The sequence below is a fragment of the Taeniopygia guttata genome, chromosome 6, assembly GCF_048771995.1.
Source record: "Taeniopygia guttata chromosome 6, bTaeGut7.mat, whole genome shotgun sequence".
NCBI classification, from domain to species: Eukaryota; Metazoa; Chordata; class Aves; order Passeriformes; family Estrildidae; genus Taeniopygia; species Taeniopygia guttata.
The window spans coordinates 2,774,083-2,792,786 of record NC_133031.1 but is presented as its reverse complement, the minus strand read 5'-3'; the positions used below and the strand labels follow the sequence as shown (position 1 = coordinate 2,792,786).

Here is an 18,704-nt window from a genome sequence, read left to right as displayed (position 1 = left end):
GTAATGCGTGTGGCTTGTGTTTGCCTGCGGGCTGGAATGTTTTAAAATCCACCTGTGCCCATTTCCTTGCAAAGGGGCCCTTGGCTGAGGTTTTCTGGGGTTGGTTTGGAAAAAGCTTTGGGTTTGATGGTCTGAACACCACCAAGTGAGGTTGTGGCTGTGCTGGCAGCTCCCTGGTGCTGTTTTATTCTGTTTCCTTAGCGTGGGGAGCCATGTGCTGTGTTGAAAAATTAGGAGGCAGAGAGGGATGGGGACAGGCTTGGCAGCCTCCCTGCTTCCCATGTCCCTGCTCTGTGGCCACCCGGGTGGTGTGAGAGATTCCAGGGGCTCTGCTCCCAAATCTTGGTGCCTTTGCAGTGATTCTGGGTCAAGCTTCTGCCAAACCATCTCAAATCTGGGTGCTGACAGCTTGCTGCTGTGTCTCTCCCGGGTCACAGCAGCTCTTCCTCTGCTGCTGGAGCATCTCATTCCTCTGCTGGCCACCGAGGCCACCCTGCCTCGTCCCCTCACTGCAGAGGAGCTTGGGGAAGCAGCAAGGAAAAAAAGCTGAATCCTGGTTTCCATCGCCCAGAGGATGTTTAAAACAGAGCTTTGATGTCCTGAGGGCTCCCCTGTGGCACAGCTGGGGCAGGGCTGCACCCAGAGCCTGATTTTGGGAGACAAGGTCAGATGCTGGATGTGACGCTGCCTCTCTTCTTTGACAGGAACCATGAAGCATCCCGTGGCTGCTGCTGCCAGTTTCCTGCCTCTCCTCCTGCTCCTGGAGCTGGTCTCTCCAGGTGGGTCTGTCTCTGCTCTCTCCCTGCTTGGGGCTGCCCCTCGTAGGGTACAAAGGTGGCACTCGCTGTGTTCGTGTCTCCTGGTGGATGCCCAAAGCTGGGGCAGTGTGGGGGTGAGGGAATCTCCTCTCTCCATCACACCTTTTGTGTCTCCATCGTGGCACTGTGAGGACCTGCACATGGTGCTCCCCCTTCTCCTGCAGCCCTCCTTGGGACAGGGTAGGTGGGGCTGGAAAAAACCTTGGAGAGGGATGGATGTGCTGGGAGCCAGCAGGGGTGTGTGCTCCCGGGGTATCTCGATGAAAAGCTCTTGGAAACTTCCAGATGTGGATTTATCAAGGCAGAGCTGGTGCTGGACCTGGCATGAGGTCAATTTGCATCAATACAACCTAAAGAAAGCTGGAGGGAGGGATCACAGGCGGGGATGTAAAGCAGAAGCTTGTTAGCTGTGTAGCAGCAGAGTATTGCTGGCAAGGCTCTCCCTCTGCTTTCAGCAGCAAAATGATGACCTGAACTGTGCTTAAATGTGTCCTGCCCAAGCTGCAAAACCTTTTTTCTAATTCCAGATGGGGGGAAAGGCAGGGCTGTGGGCCAGGAGAGCCTCCACAGGAAGCTCTTCCCACTGATGCTCTGGGTCTTTCCTGGCACAGGGGCTTCTGGCAGGGAGCTGGTGGGACAATGGCCTTTTGGTGTAGAAAATGTGCTTTTTAGGACAGGCTTTGCCACATCACAGGGTGCATAGAAGCTGCAAATGTACAGCAAAGCCCCGTGAAAATTGGGATTGTTACATGACTGGCCTAAGCCTCCTGGGTGCTGGTGTGGGGAGAGGGTGCCTGTGTGGCTCTTGCTGATAAACAATAGCCAGTGTGTGTGCATTTGATAGCACCGTGCCCTTTGGAATAAAGGCTTTTTTCCCCCCTTTTTTCCCCTCCTGAAGCCTGGAGATGGCTTGGCCAGATTGGAAGCCTGATTAAGCAGTCAGTGGATGACATTAGCTGTGAGTGACAGGCGCAGTCAATCTCCCTCTGGTGTCGTGTTGGATCAAGGAGAGCCTCACTGGAGCTGGAGCTCCTCTGGAAAGGGAACAAATATGGAAAAAAGACAATCCAGCAAGTCCTTTACCTCCCTGAGAGGTCACTTGCCACCCTGTCCCACTGGAAGTGGGGTCTGCCTGCCCAGCTGGGGCTCTGCTCCTTCCTTGCAGCGACAAACTGCAAAGCCCTGGGCAGGCAGAGCATGGAGACAGGGATTTGGAGGCTTTGCAGCTCAGCAGAATTCTGGCCCTGCTCTCCTAAACCCTGCCCAGGGCTTGGGTTGCCATCTCTGTGATAAGCAAGTGCTGGCACAGCTGCTGTGCCCGGCATAGGGATAAGGGCACGGATGCCCTGCCACTCGTCCTGGGCGCTGCAGGTGATGGAGCAGCTCTTCCCAGAAGGTTTGCAGAGCTCCTGGTGAAGCCATGAGCTGGGATGTAACGGGCAAGTGGAGCCTGAGTGGGCTGGGAGTGTTGGGAAGAGGATGGTTCAGCTCTGGCGGTGGAGTGGCAGCTCCTGCTGGCCACTGCTGCAGGAGATGAGCAGAGACCTCCATCAGCCAAGGTCTCCCTGGAGCCTTCTCTTCTCCAGGCTGAACACCCCCAGCATTCCCAGCCCAGAGCAGCTCTCAGATCTTCATGGCCTCCTCTGGGGTCCCTCCAGCAGGTCCATGTCCCCCCTGTGCTGGGGGACCCCGGCTTGTGTGGAGGGTTACAGGGATGGAAACTCCAGCCTTTATCCTGGCATTTGCAGCCCAAAGCGGTGTCCTGCCTCCAGACCCTCCCTCAGCATCTCCCAGCTCCCAGTGCAGGTCTCCCTCCTCCCTGAGCACACAGACCCTGTGTGCTGCCTGCTTTGGAAGCCTCCCAGCACCTGCTGCAGCTGCATTTGGAAAATGAAACTTATTTTTAGCGTGCTGGTGATATTAAGAAATGTATCTTGAAACAGAAAGGCTTTGCAGAAGTGAGTCCTGTGTGCCAAGGGCTGCTGGGGGTGTTTTAGCCTCATTTACCCCTCCCAAAGCCTGCTGGCCTCAGTGGCAGCCAGTGACAAGTGTGCTGCCAAACCTCTGGAGATGCCCTTAGCGCTCAAATAACCCACTTTGTCAGGCTCCTTTTTATTTTCTTTCCAGGTGCTTAACTCCAGAGGCTGGGATTTAAATGTGCCTTTGCAACAGCGCTGCCTCCAGTGCTTTCCCATTTCTCAGGGTGTTTAACCAACCTGGTGCCTCAGGAAAGAGGGCAGCGCTGAAAAATCCCTGTCTTGTTATGGAGGGAGGCCTGGGGGAGCTCGGGCTGCTCCCCCATCCCGTGCCCGTGTCCCCAGGAGCTGGTTTGGTGGGATGCACACCTGGGGGCTGTGTTTGAAAGGTCTCAGGAGCAGCCCCTTCCTTTGGGAGCTTGGCAGGCAGAGAGGCTGCTGAAGCTTGGTCTGTTCTTGTTTCCTGAGGTGGGATGCTGAACACACTCTGCTAAACCTTCCTGGGAAATCACTGTGTGCCTCTCCTGCCACCTCTTTGCCCGCAGTAGATCTTTCCTGGTTGGCCTTTTCCTTGGCTCAGGCTGCCTTTGTGACTCTCCTACGTGCTCTGCACTTGCCTCTGCCCCTAATGAGGCTGGGGGCCAGGGCAGCTTCAAGCCCCCGGCGTGGAGAGGAGCCAGCCTGGTTCTTAGAGGGGAAAGGAGGCCCAGGGAAGGAGCACAGGGCTTTGCTGGGGTGCCTGACAAGGCAAAAGCAAAGGTATTAATCGTGGGCTAAACCAGTAATTGATGCTCCTGGTCCCTGTGCTGTCAGCTTTCCCCCTCCCCTCTGCCTTTTGGAAATCCAGAGAGGCTGGTGGAGGGAAGCGCCTCCCCTGCCAACTTTTAGCGGGGACCTCATGGCATTTCTGTCTCCTGCTAGCTCCCATCTTGGGGCTTGCCCCTTGCCAGCATGAGCCTGGTGCCCTGTGAGCATTCCCAGCCTTGCTGGCCCACGCCAGGGACATAACTCCCTGTTTTTATCTCTTCCCAGGTCAGGGCAATCGCCTGCCATACTTCATCAATTACTTCTTTGACACCTACCTGCTGATCAACGAGGACACACCTGTGGGTAAGTGGGCTGGGCACCACACTGTGGAAAAGTATGGAAGAGGAATGTTTTCCTTTTGATTGACAGATGGAGCTTTTCTTGCTTTATTTAGCTGGGGATCGGTTTTTTAGTAAATGCAGAAATCGACCCGGCCATTCTCGGCGCCTTCCCGGGCTCTCAGTCCATTAAACTCGTGGTCTTCAATCAGGGCTCGTGACTGGCCTTTAATGTGGGAGGAATCGATTGGGAGGCTGGGATGGAGCCTCTGGAGGTGCCTTCTCCCACCTGCAGCACTTGCTGAAGGAAGGGCTCTTGCTGCACCCACATCCTCTCAGAGCTGCAGAGATCTCCAGTGACCGCTCTGCTGAGCCTCCTGTCCCTTCTAGGGTCCCCTTGTTCAGGCACTGGCAGCCCCTGTGGGATTTGGGGTGATGTCTGCAAGCAGGCAGGACATGGAGCCTTGGTTTGGAGCGTGGTAGCTGAGCTCTCACCTCAGGAGAAGCCCTGGGAAGGGAAGTTTCATCTTCCCAGTGAGAGCTGGCTGGCTGGGAACAGCTTAATGGAAATGCTTCCTCACGGGGCACCTTGCTCTCCAAGCACTTGAGCCTGAAATACCTCATGGGAATTGGACTGAGCTCCTATTTTGTCAGAAAATAGGGATATTTCCTGCAGCCTGCTTTCCAGTGAGACATTACGCGAGTCAAGTCGTTCTTGAAATTACTTTGGCAGCTGAATTTAATTTTTTTTTTTTTAAACTTTGCATTACACTGTGTGTATATATATAATTGACTCTTAAGAATATTGGCACCTTGGGATTTTGTTTCCAGATGCACCGGAGGGAAATGTCAGCCTGGGAAGTGTTGACACACACGGTTGTTTCTGTGTTTCCTGCTGTTGGTAGGTGTTTTCTGACTTAAGGTTTATTAACTTTAAAAAAAAAAAGTAGCATCTGGAAACACCTTCCCGAGATCCTGAGTGTGAGGAGCAGAACTGTGAGTTGTGCCTGTTTCCTGAGGGAAAAAAAATTTGTATTTTTTTTGAGATCTGCTTGAAGGCCCATCCCTCCCTCCAGCATCCCCTCCCTCCAAACCCAGCAGCTCCCTGCCTGCTGCCTGCCATGCCAAAAGGGATCTTAAGCAACAATTAAGAGATCATTCCCCCTCTAATCACTTACAAGAGTAAATTAGTCTTGTCAGGAGCTATTAAGACAGAGAGCTCGGAATTCATTAGGCGAGATTGGGCCAGGGGAGCTGCTGGTGCTGCCGCCGGTCCAGGCTGATTAATTTCTCCCAAAACATCATCAATGCCCATCTGTTTCATTTAGGTCTGGGGAGAGCAATTTTCAGGTGGACTGACCCTGTAGTCAGTTATTTCACCCAGAAGTAATGGAAACACACACACACACATGTGCAGAGGGAGCTGGGAGCTCCGGGAAGGCGCTGGGGAGGGAATTGGAGAAGGAGGGAGATGCCTGGAGAGGAGGGATGGGGATTGGTTGGGTTGTGGTGGCATGGGCAAGATATGGAGAGCCCATGGCAGCTGCCAGCAGCTCTGTCACCATGTGTTTTACTTGGAAAATAGGAGAACTGACTGGATAAAACCCCTTGGGAGAAGAGCGTGCAGCAGAGGGACTGTCCATCTCCATCCTGCTGCTGTTTGCCTTAAGCAAAATCATTCCAAGGGTCGTTTTGCTTAATCCCAGACCTTTCGGAGGGCTGTGGACCCTGAGTGGCCCTGGCAGGGTGTGACGTGAGCTGGGAAGGCACAGGGGTTACTGCAGCCCTGGATTTGCCAGCAGCTGGGAACGGGCAGGCAGCACTCCAGGCTCCTTCTGGTCAGGGTCCTGCTGCTGCCAAAGCAGCGTCTTCTTAGCATAATGTAATGACTGGAGTCTAATTGCCCAGCAAATGGATTTGCTGTGAGCAGGACAGGAGAGGGAAAATGAAGATGATCCATCATGTCAGGTCTGTAAGTAGCCTTATAACCACCTAGCTTGGGCTCACCCAGGTTTCTCTGAAAGCTTTCATGCCTCAACGCCTTGCAAAATGCGTGACAAAAGAGGCCGTTCAGACGAGTGTAATTCCACTTCCCCTCCATCCTAGCGAGAACGTTTCGGCCTCACTGGAATAATGTTGTCTTAAAAGAGTGGGAAACACTTCATCCACTGCACTGAGGTGATAACATGCACTTGGCCTTGCCCTCAGACTGTGATGTGTCAGGGGCACGGTCACCCAGGTGGGGTGACCTGGTAATTCCTGCCTTGCTTAAAACCAGCAGAGGGACTTAGTCTGGATCTTAGGTCAGCTGCAAGGGGGTTGAGCACGTGGTGGGAGGTGCCCCTGGATATGGCAGGGGGCTGTAACAAGATGACCTTCAAGGTCCCTTCCTACCCAAACCATTCCATGGTTCCATGAAGGACTGGTGTCCCCTGTAAGGCCTGCCGGGCTGAGCAGGGCATGGCACAGGGAAAGCCACTGGGATGGCCATTCCCTGGGCAATGGGAGTGTGAGGACGTGCTGGTGACAGCCCCTGGGCCAGCTGGCAGCTGGGGAGGCTGGGCTCCCACAGGAATCCTGCCTAGGCTGCTGCTTGATTCCATGACTTACTCCTGCACAGGAATGTCTGCAGCTGAGGCTCGCAGCTCTCCACCCCACCAGCTCACTGGGATGCCTGCTGGGACTGGTGAGATCCTCAGCCCTGTGTCCCCCAAATCTGGCTTCCTCTGAAGGTCCTGAGTTCATTCCTCACATGGGCACTACTAAATGTTGGTTCTTCTCTTCTTCTTCTCTTCTTCTTCTTCTTCTCTTCTTCTTCTTCTTCTCTTCTTCTATTCTTTTTCTTCTCTTCTTCTTCTTCTCTTCTTCTTCTACTTCTTCTTCTTCTCTTCTTCTTCTTCTCTTCTTCTTCTTCTCTTCTTCTTCTACTTCTCTTCTTCTTCTTTTCTTCTTCTTTTCTTCTTCTTCTCTTCTTCTTCTTCTACTTCTCTTCTTCTTCTTCTTCTTCTTTTCTTCTTCTTCTCTCCTTCTCCTCTCCTCCTCCTCTCCTCCTCTTCTCCTCCTCTTCTCCTCCTCTTCTCCTTCTTTTCTTCTTCTTCATCTCGTCTTCATCTCGTCTTCATCTCTTCTTCATCTCTTTCTTTTTTTTTTTGGTTAGGGTTGGGATTGAAAGTTTTTGAGATGGTATTTTGTGTTTAGATGTAGATGTTTATTGTTTTTTATTTATATCACAGTCCTACAAGCTGTGAGTTTTACAGTATTTTAACTAACAAGCTACAAAGTGCTTCTTTATCTTTACAAGTTTTTTAATGGAAAAACTATTCAATTAAGAAATGTCACTTTAATTATTTTTATTTTTAACCTAATAATTAATGTCTTATGTCTTGCAATGTGGATTTTTCTAATTACAAAATACTACTGAAAAACTACTACTCAAAATACTACTCAAACTCATGAAGAAGAAGATGAAGAAGAAGGACTAAAAATCTCTTCTTTTAAGAGAAAGCTTTATATATATCACTATATCCTAAAACTTTAAGTTTTTTACCACACTTTCAAACTACATACCTATAATTTCAGTTCTGTCATTCCATTTTGGAAGCTTTTCCACGGCCTCAGGTCAATGCAGTGTTCCCTTGGGGGTCTGTGCCTCTCAGCACAGAAAGTCTGAAATTCTCAGCATCCAGGCTTCCAACAGCTGCCTCAGCACCTCCTCCCACCCTGGGACCACGGAGAAGCCCCAAGTCAGCAAGTGCCAGGGCCAGAATTGTGGGGTGACAGCTTCAGCAGTGCCACGTCCAGTGACCCAGGCTGTGTTCCTGCTCAGAGCCCCCTTCTCCTTCCCTCCCAGGAGACCTGGGCTGTGCTCTCCATCCCGGGGTGCACCACGCTCAGAGAGCGAGGCAGATGGATGGCTGGCTGGCTGACAGGGAATTTCATGGCTGCTCTGCCCTCTTTTTGCTCTGTGCAGCTTTTGCTGAGCTGGCAAACGCTGTGGCCAGGGATATTTCTCCCCTAAATTTGAACAGGCAGAGCTGAACCCTGCTCTTTGTGAGACCTGCTCCAGAATGGGCTGCTGCAGCAGCCCAGGAGGAGCCAGGGATGGTGGAGTGCCACTGAGGAGCTTTGCTGGCCATGAAAGGCTTTAGGTTGGTGTGGTGGACACCCCGTGCCTGCTGGGACACAATTATTTCACAAGGAGACTAAAGAGGAGCGTGGTATTTCAAAGGCAGGGTGCTCTGTGGTAGCTCCTCACGTGGATCTGAGGCAGCACATCCCTCTGATATTTGTGGATGCTTTGATTTAATTCTCTGTCCTAGACAAGGACTGGGCCAGAAGGCTTTTATTCTCCATCCTCCACGCTCTGTGTCTGTCCTTTCCAAGGCAATCATCTCTTCCAACGCTGCCTTATGCACAGGGAGATGCTTTGGCACCCAGGAAAGGTCCCTGGGGGTGCTGGGCTGCTCAAGCTGCTGCTGAAGATATGGTTATCAGTGTGGGATTGGGCACGGGCTGGACTTGATTGATCCCACAGCTGTGCCTGGGCTCCTCCAGATGCATCACTGGAAGGAAAAAAAGACAAAAACAGATGCTGGCTCTCCTATCCCTGCCTGCTTCTGGACTGATTAAATCGTTTCAGAGCTCAGATATCCACACTTGAGGCTTGGGGGCCAGCTTTGGGTGGAGGACTGTGGCCATCTGAGCATGGCAGGGCCACCAGACCCTTTTCCCTTTGGTGTCCCCCTCGCTGCTCCTGGAGAGGGGCTGCACCTGCTCTGGTGTCCCTCTTGCTCAAAAGGAGGTGTTCAAGCTGAAAAGAAAATCATAAATGCATCTCGGTGCACCACAGGGTTAAAAGTCAGAAAGGACCCTAGAGGCACACTGCTAACGAGGTGTTAATTGGTTAACCTGTGGGGCTCAGGATGGATTTAAAATGTGGGCCTAGCTGATGGTAGGCTTGCAGGATGAGGTGGATTTACAGGAGTCATGATGGTGATGCCCCTGTGTGAAAAACGCCAATCACTTGGTTTTTAAATTTTTGAAAGTTTAATAATGATAAAATGGTTATAAAAATAGTAATACAATTAGAGTAATAAAAATTTAGAGTTAGGACAATTACAAGACAATAAAAAACAAAGACTTACGGATGTCTGGATGTTCTTGGGCACCTAAGCCCCGACAAGCATACCTTGTGAACAAAGGAATAACCCTTAAAAACCATACACTGTTGCATATTGATACATACTTCATGGTTATGTATACATTCTATTTAAAACAAGAAACTCTGTCAGGACTATGTCAACTCCTTCTTTCATCCCTACTGTGTTTTTGAGTCTGAGCAAGGCCTGAAGGAATTAGCTTCTTCTGATAAGAGAATCATAAATTCCTCTTCTCTGGAAGATTTACGTGTTCTGGGACTGTTATCTCAAAGTGAATATCTCATTCTTTAAAAAAAAAAACAACAACACATATATAGATTCTATTTTAACTACAAAACTACATTTACCATACTATTAAAATGTTAATACAGCGCTTCTAATCCATATAACATAATACATATTGTATTCAATTTAATATTTGTGAAAAGCCAACCATGAAATATGCATTTTTCACACCCTGGATCCCTGGCAGTGTCCCTGGCTTGGAGCCACCCAGGCTAGGGGAAGGTGTCCCTGGCTGTGGGAGGAGGGTTGAAAGAGATGGTTTTGAGGGTCCCTTCCCACCCAAACCATTCTGTGAGAGGATAAGGGAGGCTGCCCATCCCTCTGCTGTGGGATTGTCTCTGCTGAGCTTCAGCTGCTGTCAAACCAGTAAATAAATCCTTGGGAGGGCAGACATGGGCTGGGACAAGACAAGTGCACGGTGGCACTTGGTCTGGTCACAGAACTGGGCACCAGGTGTGTTGGCACTGACACGGGAGCTTGTGGTTCAGAATGGTAAAAAAAACCCCACCAAGCTGCTTTTGTTGTTTATCTGACAGAAATAAAGTGAGCTGGCAAGCGCTGGAGGACCCTAAACTGCTTGGTTTGCTTGCTGGGTGGGCTGCCCAGGGAGCAAACACCTGTGTGCAGCAGGCAGGGTTGGTTTGGCCTTTTAGCAAGGGTAATTCCAGAGGATGCCTGGTTTTGAACCTGCCTCTCAAGCTTTGTTGTGGCCATCGCTGAGGTTCTTCAAAAAGGGAGGCTGTGGCCACCTCGCCTTCCTCTTCAGTGTTTATCTATCACCCAATGGCTGTTTACTGCCCAAAACTGAATTTTCAGGGTTCTTGAGTGCTCTTCAGAGGAGCAGCCTCGTTTCTAAGTGTGCTGAGGACCCTAATGAACAGCAATATTTGAGGAGAGCTAAGAGGGGGATCTCAGCTCTCCCAGCTCAAGCCCTTTCTCTGTCATCTGAAGGCCCATCGATGAAATTACTTGTTGAGCTGCAGAAAGTACAGTTTTCATCTTTAATGAAAACTTAAGGCTAGAAAATTAGTTATTCCCAACATCAGGAAACTTAAGGTTTAAAAAAAAAAAAAGCCCCACTCCCACCCAAACCCTTAACCTTGCGTCATTAAATTAATCACTTCATCAATCACTTAAACTTTCATATCTGCTTTGCTAATAGGCAGTAACATTAATGCTCATGTTTAAGAAGGGGAAGAGGGAGAAGGAAGAAAGTATATTTGCAATATGGACTCATTAACATGCCAGGGTAACCTTGCTCCTCATCACACCATCCTGAGGTTTGATCTCGCCACCTTTTGAGCCCTGGCACGGGGGCCAAGCCCTTTCCAGGGAGAGGGAGAAAGATGTGGGAGCTTGGTAATGAGGAATGGGGTGATTTTTTATGTCTGGGATGGCTTTAGCAGCATTAATTATCTGTACAGGGCTGGTTTTTGACTGGCTGTGCCCCGTTCCTTGTTATTCTGTAATGCCTGGGCTTGGATGTCAGCACTGTCCCAGCTCGGGAAAATTGGCTCTTCCAGGCTGATTGGAGGCATTAACATGGGTGGCAGAAGTGATAAAGAGCAGTAAGTCAGGATTAATAGAGAAAAAAAAAAAAAACAACCAATACCACAGGAGGGGGGAAAAGCACATATGTATGGATATGTGTGTATATATTCAATATACACACATATCCATCCATATATATTATACAATCTATATTAGGAGACATATATATATGTGTGTGTGTGTGTATATATGTGTGTATCTTTGTGGAGGTATTCATGTTCTAGGGGAATATTATTAGCCAAGGGTCGTTCCCTGTGCTGGAGGGAAACACTCACATTTGCACACACTGATAATTTTATTTTTGGTGGGGAAGGTGAGCTGTGATTTCACTACCAGGGAAAAAAAGCCGTGGTTGCAATCTGTGATGAACATGATTGTGTGTTTTGCCAAATTGGAAACTTGATATTTGGGTGGTGTGAGTTTAAAAAAGAAGGAAAAAAAACCCTAACCCTAACTCCTTTACCCTCTGCTTCTAATGCTGGCACATCTGAGATCTCTGTAGTCCGGATCTGCCCCATCCCTGGCAGTGCCCAAGGCCAGGCTGGAGGGGCTTGGAGCAGCCTGGGATGGTGGAAGGTGTCCCTGCCCATGCCAAGGGGTGGAACAAGACAGCCTTGAAGCTCCCTTTCAACCCAAACCACTTCATGGCACCCTCAATGACTCTTTTTATAGAATTTTCAGGCTAGAGAAGGAATTACCCTTTCACTTAAAACTTCCTATAATTGGGCACTGTGGAAGACCTTTCCTTTAAGAAAAAAAAAATTTAAACTATCTGCCACCACCACCAATTGGTGGCTGTTGCTTGCTGGTGTAAAACAATCCAAAAAAACTGCCAAGGAGAAAAAAAATCAGCAACAACAAGGAGTTAAGGAAGGTCCAGCTTCTCCTCTCACAACTCAAAGTCATCAGAGCAATTAAAACATGAAGAATATACTGAGTGAGTGCCCACTGTGGGAGCTGCCCCATTCCAGAATGGAAGCAGGCAGGTGGAAGAGAGCAGATAGAAGGGATCTCCATCTTCTGGAGATGGATCCATAACTGGGGAATTGTGGGGTGCAGCTCCTGCTGTTGGGAGCCTGCCGCTGTCCCGCTGAGCATCCTCTGTGTGGGGCTGGGGTGTTGGTCCCTGGCACTCCGTGTAGACTGCCTGGCTGGCAGCTTGTTTTGCCTCCTGGCAGCTTGTTTTACCTTGTTTTTCCATGGTTTTGGGGAGCGTGGGTCACCTCAGAGCTGCATGGATCCATGCCCTCCCCAGCTTTTAAACTGATTTATGGAGGTGTGTGCTGAGGCAGCTCCTGCCCCTGAATGGCTTCGTGTGCTTCACTGGCAGGGGGAGTTCATACACTGGTTCCTCCTGTCAGGCTGCTGGGGTGCTTTGGTGGCTTTTGAATTAACTGCAGCCACCTGGGGAGGGGGGAAAGAAAGCCTTGTTGGACAACTCTGTGAAAACATCTGCTCCGTTTGCAGCGCTGGTCAGGGCAGTGAAAAGCTCCGTGTGTTCCCTCTCTTAAAGATTTATTAATATTGCTGGGTACACGAGGGGGGAAGATTTCAAACACTTGACATTTAATGGTTAGTAACTCAATTTTATTCCATTCATCTGCATGGTTTGTCAGGTGCCTACTCTGGTATTGTATCACGGAGGTTGTCTTGCTGCCTCTGAGCAATTAGGAGGGTGATTTGGTACCTGAATCTGGAGAAACCTTTTTATTTTTCCTTTCTAATTGATTATTAGCTTTGAGGTGAGAGTTGGTGTCGTGGAACGTAATATCCTTTCATAAACAGTGATGCAGTGGCTTTACTTGCTCTGCTGTTTTGGTTTCAAGCAGTTAATTTGAAAAGAAGAGTGGGGGGGAAAGATTTTGAAATATAGAAAGTCCAAGGGAGATGAACAATTTGGGGTATGGAGAGAAGCGAGGAGCATCCTTCCGGGCAGAGATTAATGGTTGTTACAAATGATTTTGGGAAATAGAGGGGAAGGAATAAGATGTGGCAGAAGACTGTAAAATAAGTACCAGCACTGCAGAAAACCCTGACTCTGGAAATGCACCTTTTCCCACATGACAGCAGCATCAGATTAAACACATCCTGCCGGATAAAGCAGCATTTCCCTGCCAGGGAGCACTGGTGTGTGCTGGGATGGTGAGGCAAGAAGCGAGGGGACCACACAGAAAGCATCAATCTGCCTCCACATCTCTCCCAGCAGCTTTCCTAGGGGCGTGAAAGGTGGGGAAAAAACATCTCCCAGGATTTGCAAGTTGTTCTTTGCCTCGTGAAAATTGTCTGTGCTCCCATCAGGTGCAGAGTGAGGAGTGAGGGACTGCAGAGAGCATCAGCCAGAAGTCATTGCCCACCTGCTTTGGTGGGGTGGGGGAAAGAGTCAGAAATTGAGGCTCTGTATTGGGGGGGGAAAATATCCCAAGCTGGTTTCATCAACAGGATGATCTCTTGGAGGCATAAAAATTGGCAGCATCCTCGAAGTTCCCAGAACAGTGGCAGGAGAATGAGTTTCACTGGTGCTGGGATCCTCCACAGGCAGTTTCTGGAAGATACAGATGGGAAAGATGTCTCCTAGGAGAGAGGGGAGGCCTCCATGGATTTCCAGCCAGGAGCTTGATTTTGCATTTGTAAATTGGGGGTGTAATTTTTTTTAAATTTGTTTTGCTGGCTAGTTCATCTCAAAAGCCAAAATTGCTGTGCTTGGTGTGAACACAATTCTGCTGTAAAATCAGCTGGAATCTGTTTTCCAGTGGTGGTATTCCCCCCTCCAGCCCCCTGAGGTAGAAGTTCACCCCAGGACCAGCAAATACAGTAGGAGGTCTTGGTTTGCTCTTGGTGTGTCCTGCACCCAGTGCTGTTATCCAGGCGGGCACAGGGACAGCTTTCACTGGGATGTGCTCTGTAAAAGAAGTTTTCCTGTCATGGATCTGCATACAGCCTCTTTGGAACAGGGTGCAAGGTCAATATTTGGGGTGCCCCTGGCTGGAGGGAGTGACAAGGCCAGCTCTGTGCCAGGCAGGGGCTCATCCCTGTTTTCCATGAAACCCACTGCCGTGTGCAAGTGGCCCCAGGTGGTTGGATAATGGCATCCTTAATTGTGCTCTGAAGGAGATTAACTTCTTATCTGGCAGCCTGACATCTTTATTGTTATTAATGTGTGAATAATGCACTGTGGTGGGGTTTCTATGCATAACTTTGGTAACAAATATTTTCCTTTTGTTTACTGGTGTCTGTTACTTTGCCACTGTGGGATTCCCAGGCCCCGAGGGTGGGAAATCCCAGAGGTCAAGGAATGCTGCCCCTATTTCTTTCCTTATTAAATGGTCATGGCACTGCAGCTCTTCCCCTTTATTTCTTCTGTGAGTAGAGGTGGCAGTGAGCAATTCCTCTGGTAGTATGGAGTTTCTGGGGACAGTGGATGTTGGAATGGGACATGGAGGACTAGGGACCATCAGTCAGATGGGGCTTGGGATTTTGGGGTACAAACAGGGATGGGGAGGCTTGGGATGCTGCCAGGCATTGGTGCAGGTGCCCGTGGGGCTGAGGGTGCTCTGCAGGGGCTGGATGTGTCCCTTGGTGCTGGCAGGGAAGGGAAGGGGAGCTGTGGAGGGTGGGAGGCAGCTGCAATCTGTCGACTCCACCAAAAGCAGTTTCTGTGATGTAACTTGCTATTGAACAGGATAACAAGGTCAATAATGCCTTTGCCTGGGAGAGCTTCAGCCAACACTTCTATCAAAACCAATATTAATTTTCACTAATTAGGAGCTGCAGCTAATGAGTGTCACAGTTAATTTACCTCATCCATAACGAGGGATAGGAGGGGGTCAGGTGCCTGGGATCAGAGCCTGCAAATCTGCCTCCTTTCTGCTCCCCCTTACTCCCTGGCCCAACACGTGTTTGTCACCTGGGTGGCTTCTGTCTGCAGGGACGTGGGAATGTGTGTCTGGTCCTCTGCTGCCTGCCTTGGAGCACGGGAATGCTTTGGGAAGGCAGGGAAGGAGCTGGATGGGAGATGTGCTCTGCAGCAGGTGTTGGCTGCTCCAGTCGGGGGAGGAAAAAGAGCTTGGAAGGACGTGCAAGGGAAGTCTCTGGGAGAGAAAAGGATGCCTGTTGTCCTGAAGGGGAAGTTGGAGTGGAGTGTTTGCTCTTGAAACTTTAATTTCAAAAGCCTTTCTTGTGTGTTTTATTATCCTGTTCCCTTCCATACCTTTAACCCACTCCCATCAGTCTGGAAAGCACCAAACAGTGAAGCAGGGAGTCTGTCACCATCCACAGTCTTGTGCTTCGCTCTAGGGAGCCTTTCTGTCAGCTTTGATCCTGGGACAAGCTGGACAAGTGTTGCACATGTTTATGGGGAGAGAACTTTTGTGTGCAGATAACTTTGGTGCTGTGCAGGTCGTCTTCCTGACCAGGTCACAGGCCAGGAGCATTTCTGTGGATGTTGCCAAGAGTGCCAAGAGAAAGCAAATTCCTGATTTGGAATTATCCCTTTTTGGCTTGTAAACTCGGTCTGATGGCTCAGACAAGGGAAGAAAGGGCACAGGGAACATGTGAAACATCGCTGAAACATCTTTATAGTCTGCGCTTTCTAAACAAGCCGGAGTCTAAGAATTATCCACAGGGATTGTTGCCTTAAATAAGAATACACTAGAGAAATCTGCGGGCTGCTGTCAGACAGCTCATTGTTAGGGATGGCTAGAATTGACTGAATAAATGATTCACTGGTTTTATTCGTGTTGCCCTGAGTGTAAACCTCAGGAGCCTTCCCCGTTGGAATTGATTTGTTCTGCGAGCGGCACGTGCACCACCAGCCCGTCCTGACGCCTTGTAGGAGGACACAAGAGCTTTTGCCTGGCCCAGGGCATCTTTCCTAACAGACACCCTCCTGTTTAGGGTGTCTGGGGCCTTGGGAAAAGGGCTTGGCTTTTAGGCATGTCCTGGGGAAGTCACACAGGGAGTGATGTGCAGGGAAGGAACGCGGCTGATCCCAGAGCATCCATCTGGGGCATCCCGTGAGGTTCAGGTGGGAGCTGCTTGTGGTCATCCATGTGCATGGTGGGCTTTGCCTCCAGTTTTGTTATCCAGATGCCCTGCTAATCCTGGTTTGGGCAGGTTTATTTGATTTTTTCTTTTTCTTTAGCTGTTGGCCTGAAAGAGCCATGCAGCCCACAGCAGCTCATCCTGTGCCTGTCATCAGCCTCAGTGGGGAGAGGAGAATACAGAAACATTAATAAGTAATAATAATAAATATATATAATAATTATTATTAATAAATATATATTATGTAACCATATACTATAATTATATATACTATTATATATTACATTATCTATATTATTACATATATTATATATATTTAAATATATATAATATACAGGAGAAATTTGTGCCCTGAGGCTGGTCACATTATCTAGAAGCTGTTCCCATTCCCTGCTTTCCCTTTGGTGGGGGCCAAGGTGGCTGGGAAAGGTTCTTGGAGCTCATTGCCCAGGGAAAAGCGACCTTCAGGCAGAGTTCTTGGGGGGAAAAAGCTTCCCCAGGCGTGACAGATTTGCCTGTAAATCTCCAGATTAATGCCCAGGTTCCCAAGGTCTGTCATCCTGCCTGGCACGTGAGCTGCTCAAAAACAACGTGCAGGCTCATCAGTCATTTGGGAGCCTGTGGACATGCCTGTGAGGAGACACCAGGGACAGATGGGGCAACATCCTCCTCTGAGAGCACACACAGGCACCCCAAAACCTGAGGGGCCTGGGATTATGTCTCAGGCAAGAAGTGGAGTGGAAAGAGAAGCATGGGTTTGCATGAGAAATACCTGAGGTGAGGAGACAGAGGACCCCCAGGGTCTCTCTCCTCTTTTTTTTTCTCATGGGAAGAGTCAAACTGGTTTTAAAGTAGATTCTTCATGAGTATCTCTTATTGGTACAGGTATTAAGTTGGTTATGAATTTCTTGCACTTTTACTCCTAGGAAAATCCTTCCCTTATTCCTTTTGCATTCACTCTTGATTGATAAGGTTTATTATCACTCTTTAATAACCACAGATACCATCTCAGCCCAAATCTGAGGAAATTATGGGAGTTACCAGGCCAGGCTATCTGTATCCTACCAAGGACAAGGGCTAGAGTAAAGGACAACCAAAAAAGAAGAAGAATGTCTCTCTTTTAATGGGAAGGAGGAAAAGAGGTGCATTTCTTGCAGATGGCAGCTCACAAAGCAACACTGCATGGAAGTGCCTGTGTGGTTGGATTAGTGAACTGATACGGATGTGTGTGGCACCTGTCAGGTCACAGGAGTCTCTGATGTGTACAAGTAGCAAGGAGATGCTGAATTTGGTGGTCAGTACCCATTTCTCCCTCAGTCAGGGCTTCAGGGGAAAGAGGAGCTCTGAAAGTCTTCACTTTGAGCAATTGAAAGAAAAAAGCCTAAAACTGGGATTTATTGGATCACTTTTCATAAATTTCCACTTTTAGAACAGTCTGTGAAACCTCAGTGATTGCTTTCTTTTTGCTTTCAAACGAGCCAGCAGCTGGGATTTAGCGTGGAGTTTTGCGTTCAGTTTGGATTTTTAAATGTATTTAGTTTCACATGTGACTGAGGGAGGTTTTTTGAGCCCTGGCTGGTCTGGACACCGGGTGAGGAAGGGTGTGTAGGCTCAGCCACCCCTTGCAGCTCTGACCCAGCCTGCAGAGAGAGCAGCCAGGCTCTCACACGTCACCTTGGCCAGGGGAATCATGGAATTCTGCAATGGTTTGGATTAAATCATCTCATTCCAACCAGGAATCCACTATCCCAGGGAGCTCCAAACCCCATCCAGCCTGGCCTTGGACACCTCCAGGGATCCAGGGCAGCCACAGCTTCTCTGGGCAGCTATGCAGGGCCTGTCCACCCTACAGGGTGAATATCTTCCCAATATCCCACCCAGCCCTGCCCTCTGGCAGTGTAAAGCCATTTCCCCCTCTCCTGCCTGGCAGAAGGTGGCAGCTGCTCCTGTAGGAGGATTTGTGATTTCAGACATGTCACAGGAACTGCAAAACCTACAGTTTTTAGTGCCTTGTCCAGGGGGAGTCTGGGCTCGTTGCACACCCGAGGGGTTGCATCAGTCTTGGAAACAGCCCTTCACTGCTCCCCTCGGCCCTGTTCTCTTTGCTCTGTGGTCAGACTCCTGCAGCAAGAGTTTCCTGGAGTTCTGAGACAGAGGGGGCACCTGGGCAGGGAGCATCCTCCATCAGGAGCCACGTGGATTCTTGCCAGGTGCTGTGGAAGTGACTGAGAGAGATGCTTGTGGTGGTGTTCTGCCTAAAATCAATTAATTCTGGTGCTCTCATTCTCTTTGTGACACCTTCTGAACTGTTACATATAAGTAAAACCTTATAAAAGAAAGGCCTTATAAAATCAGACCTTGCTATTTTAGTTAAGCTAGCAACTAGCCTGAGAAGTTCCTGTGAGAAGAGAATCATAAGAATAAAAATCAGTTTGCATACCAATCTATTCTTGTGAGAAAACAGTTTGCACCTATATAAATAAAAAGTCTATCCCTTGAGAAATGGTGAAAAAAAGTAAACCTATCTATAAAGAAAAAAATGTAGTAAACATGTACACTAACCATTACCATCCAATAAACTGAGTTTCAGTAATTTGCTGACCTATTAAATTCAAACACAGTACCTTCTAATACCATATAAAAATAAAATACCATATAAATAATATGGTGTTATATATATAAATATAAATAATACCATATAAAAATAAACAGTGTGCAGTAAAGATTCAACTGTTCTACAAGAAGAAACAAGTCTTTGTCCATTTCTATTACAACACTGGACAAGCTGTT

General features: G+C 48.9%; 1 protein-coding gene across 1 annotated transcript in view; it reads left to right on the top strand.

Moving 5' to 3' along the window:
- The window catches only part of CDH23 (cadherin related 23), a 188,037-nt gene that overhangs the window by 8,534 nt on the left and 160,799 nt on the right, over window positions 1-18,704 (top strand). Inside the window, exons 2-3 of the mRNA XM_030275637.4 lie at window positions 705-779; window positions 3,827-3,904. Of these exons, the coding sequence (XP_030131497.4) occupies window positions 710-779; window positions 3,827-3,904 (148 nt within the window). The 5' untranslated portion in view covers window positions 705-709. The remainder of the gene's footprint in view (window positions 1-704; window positions 780-3,826; window positions 3,905-18,704) is intronic.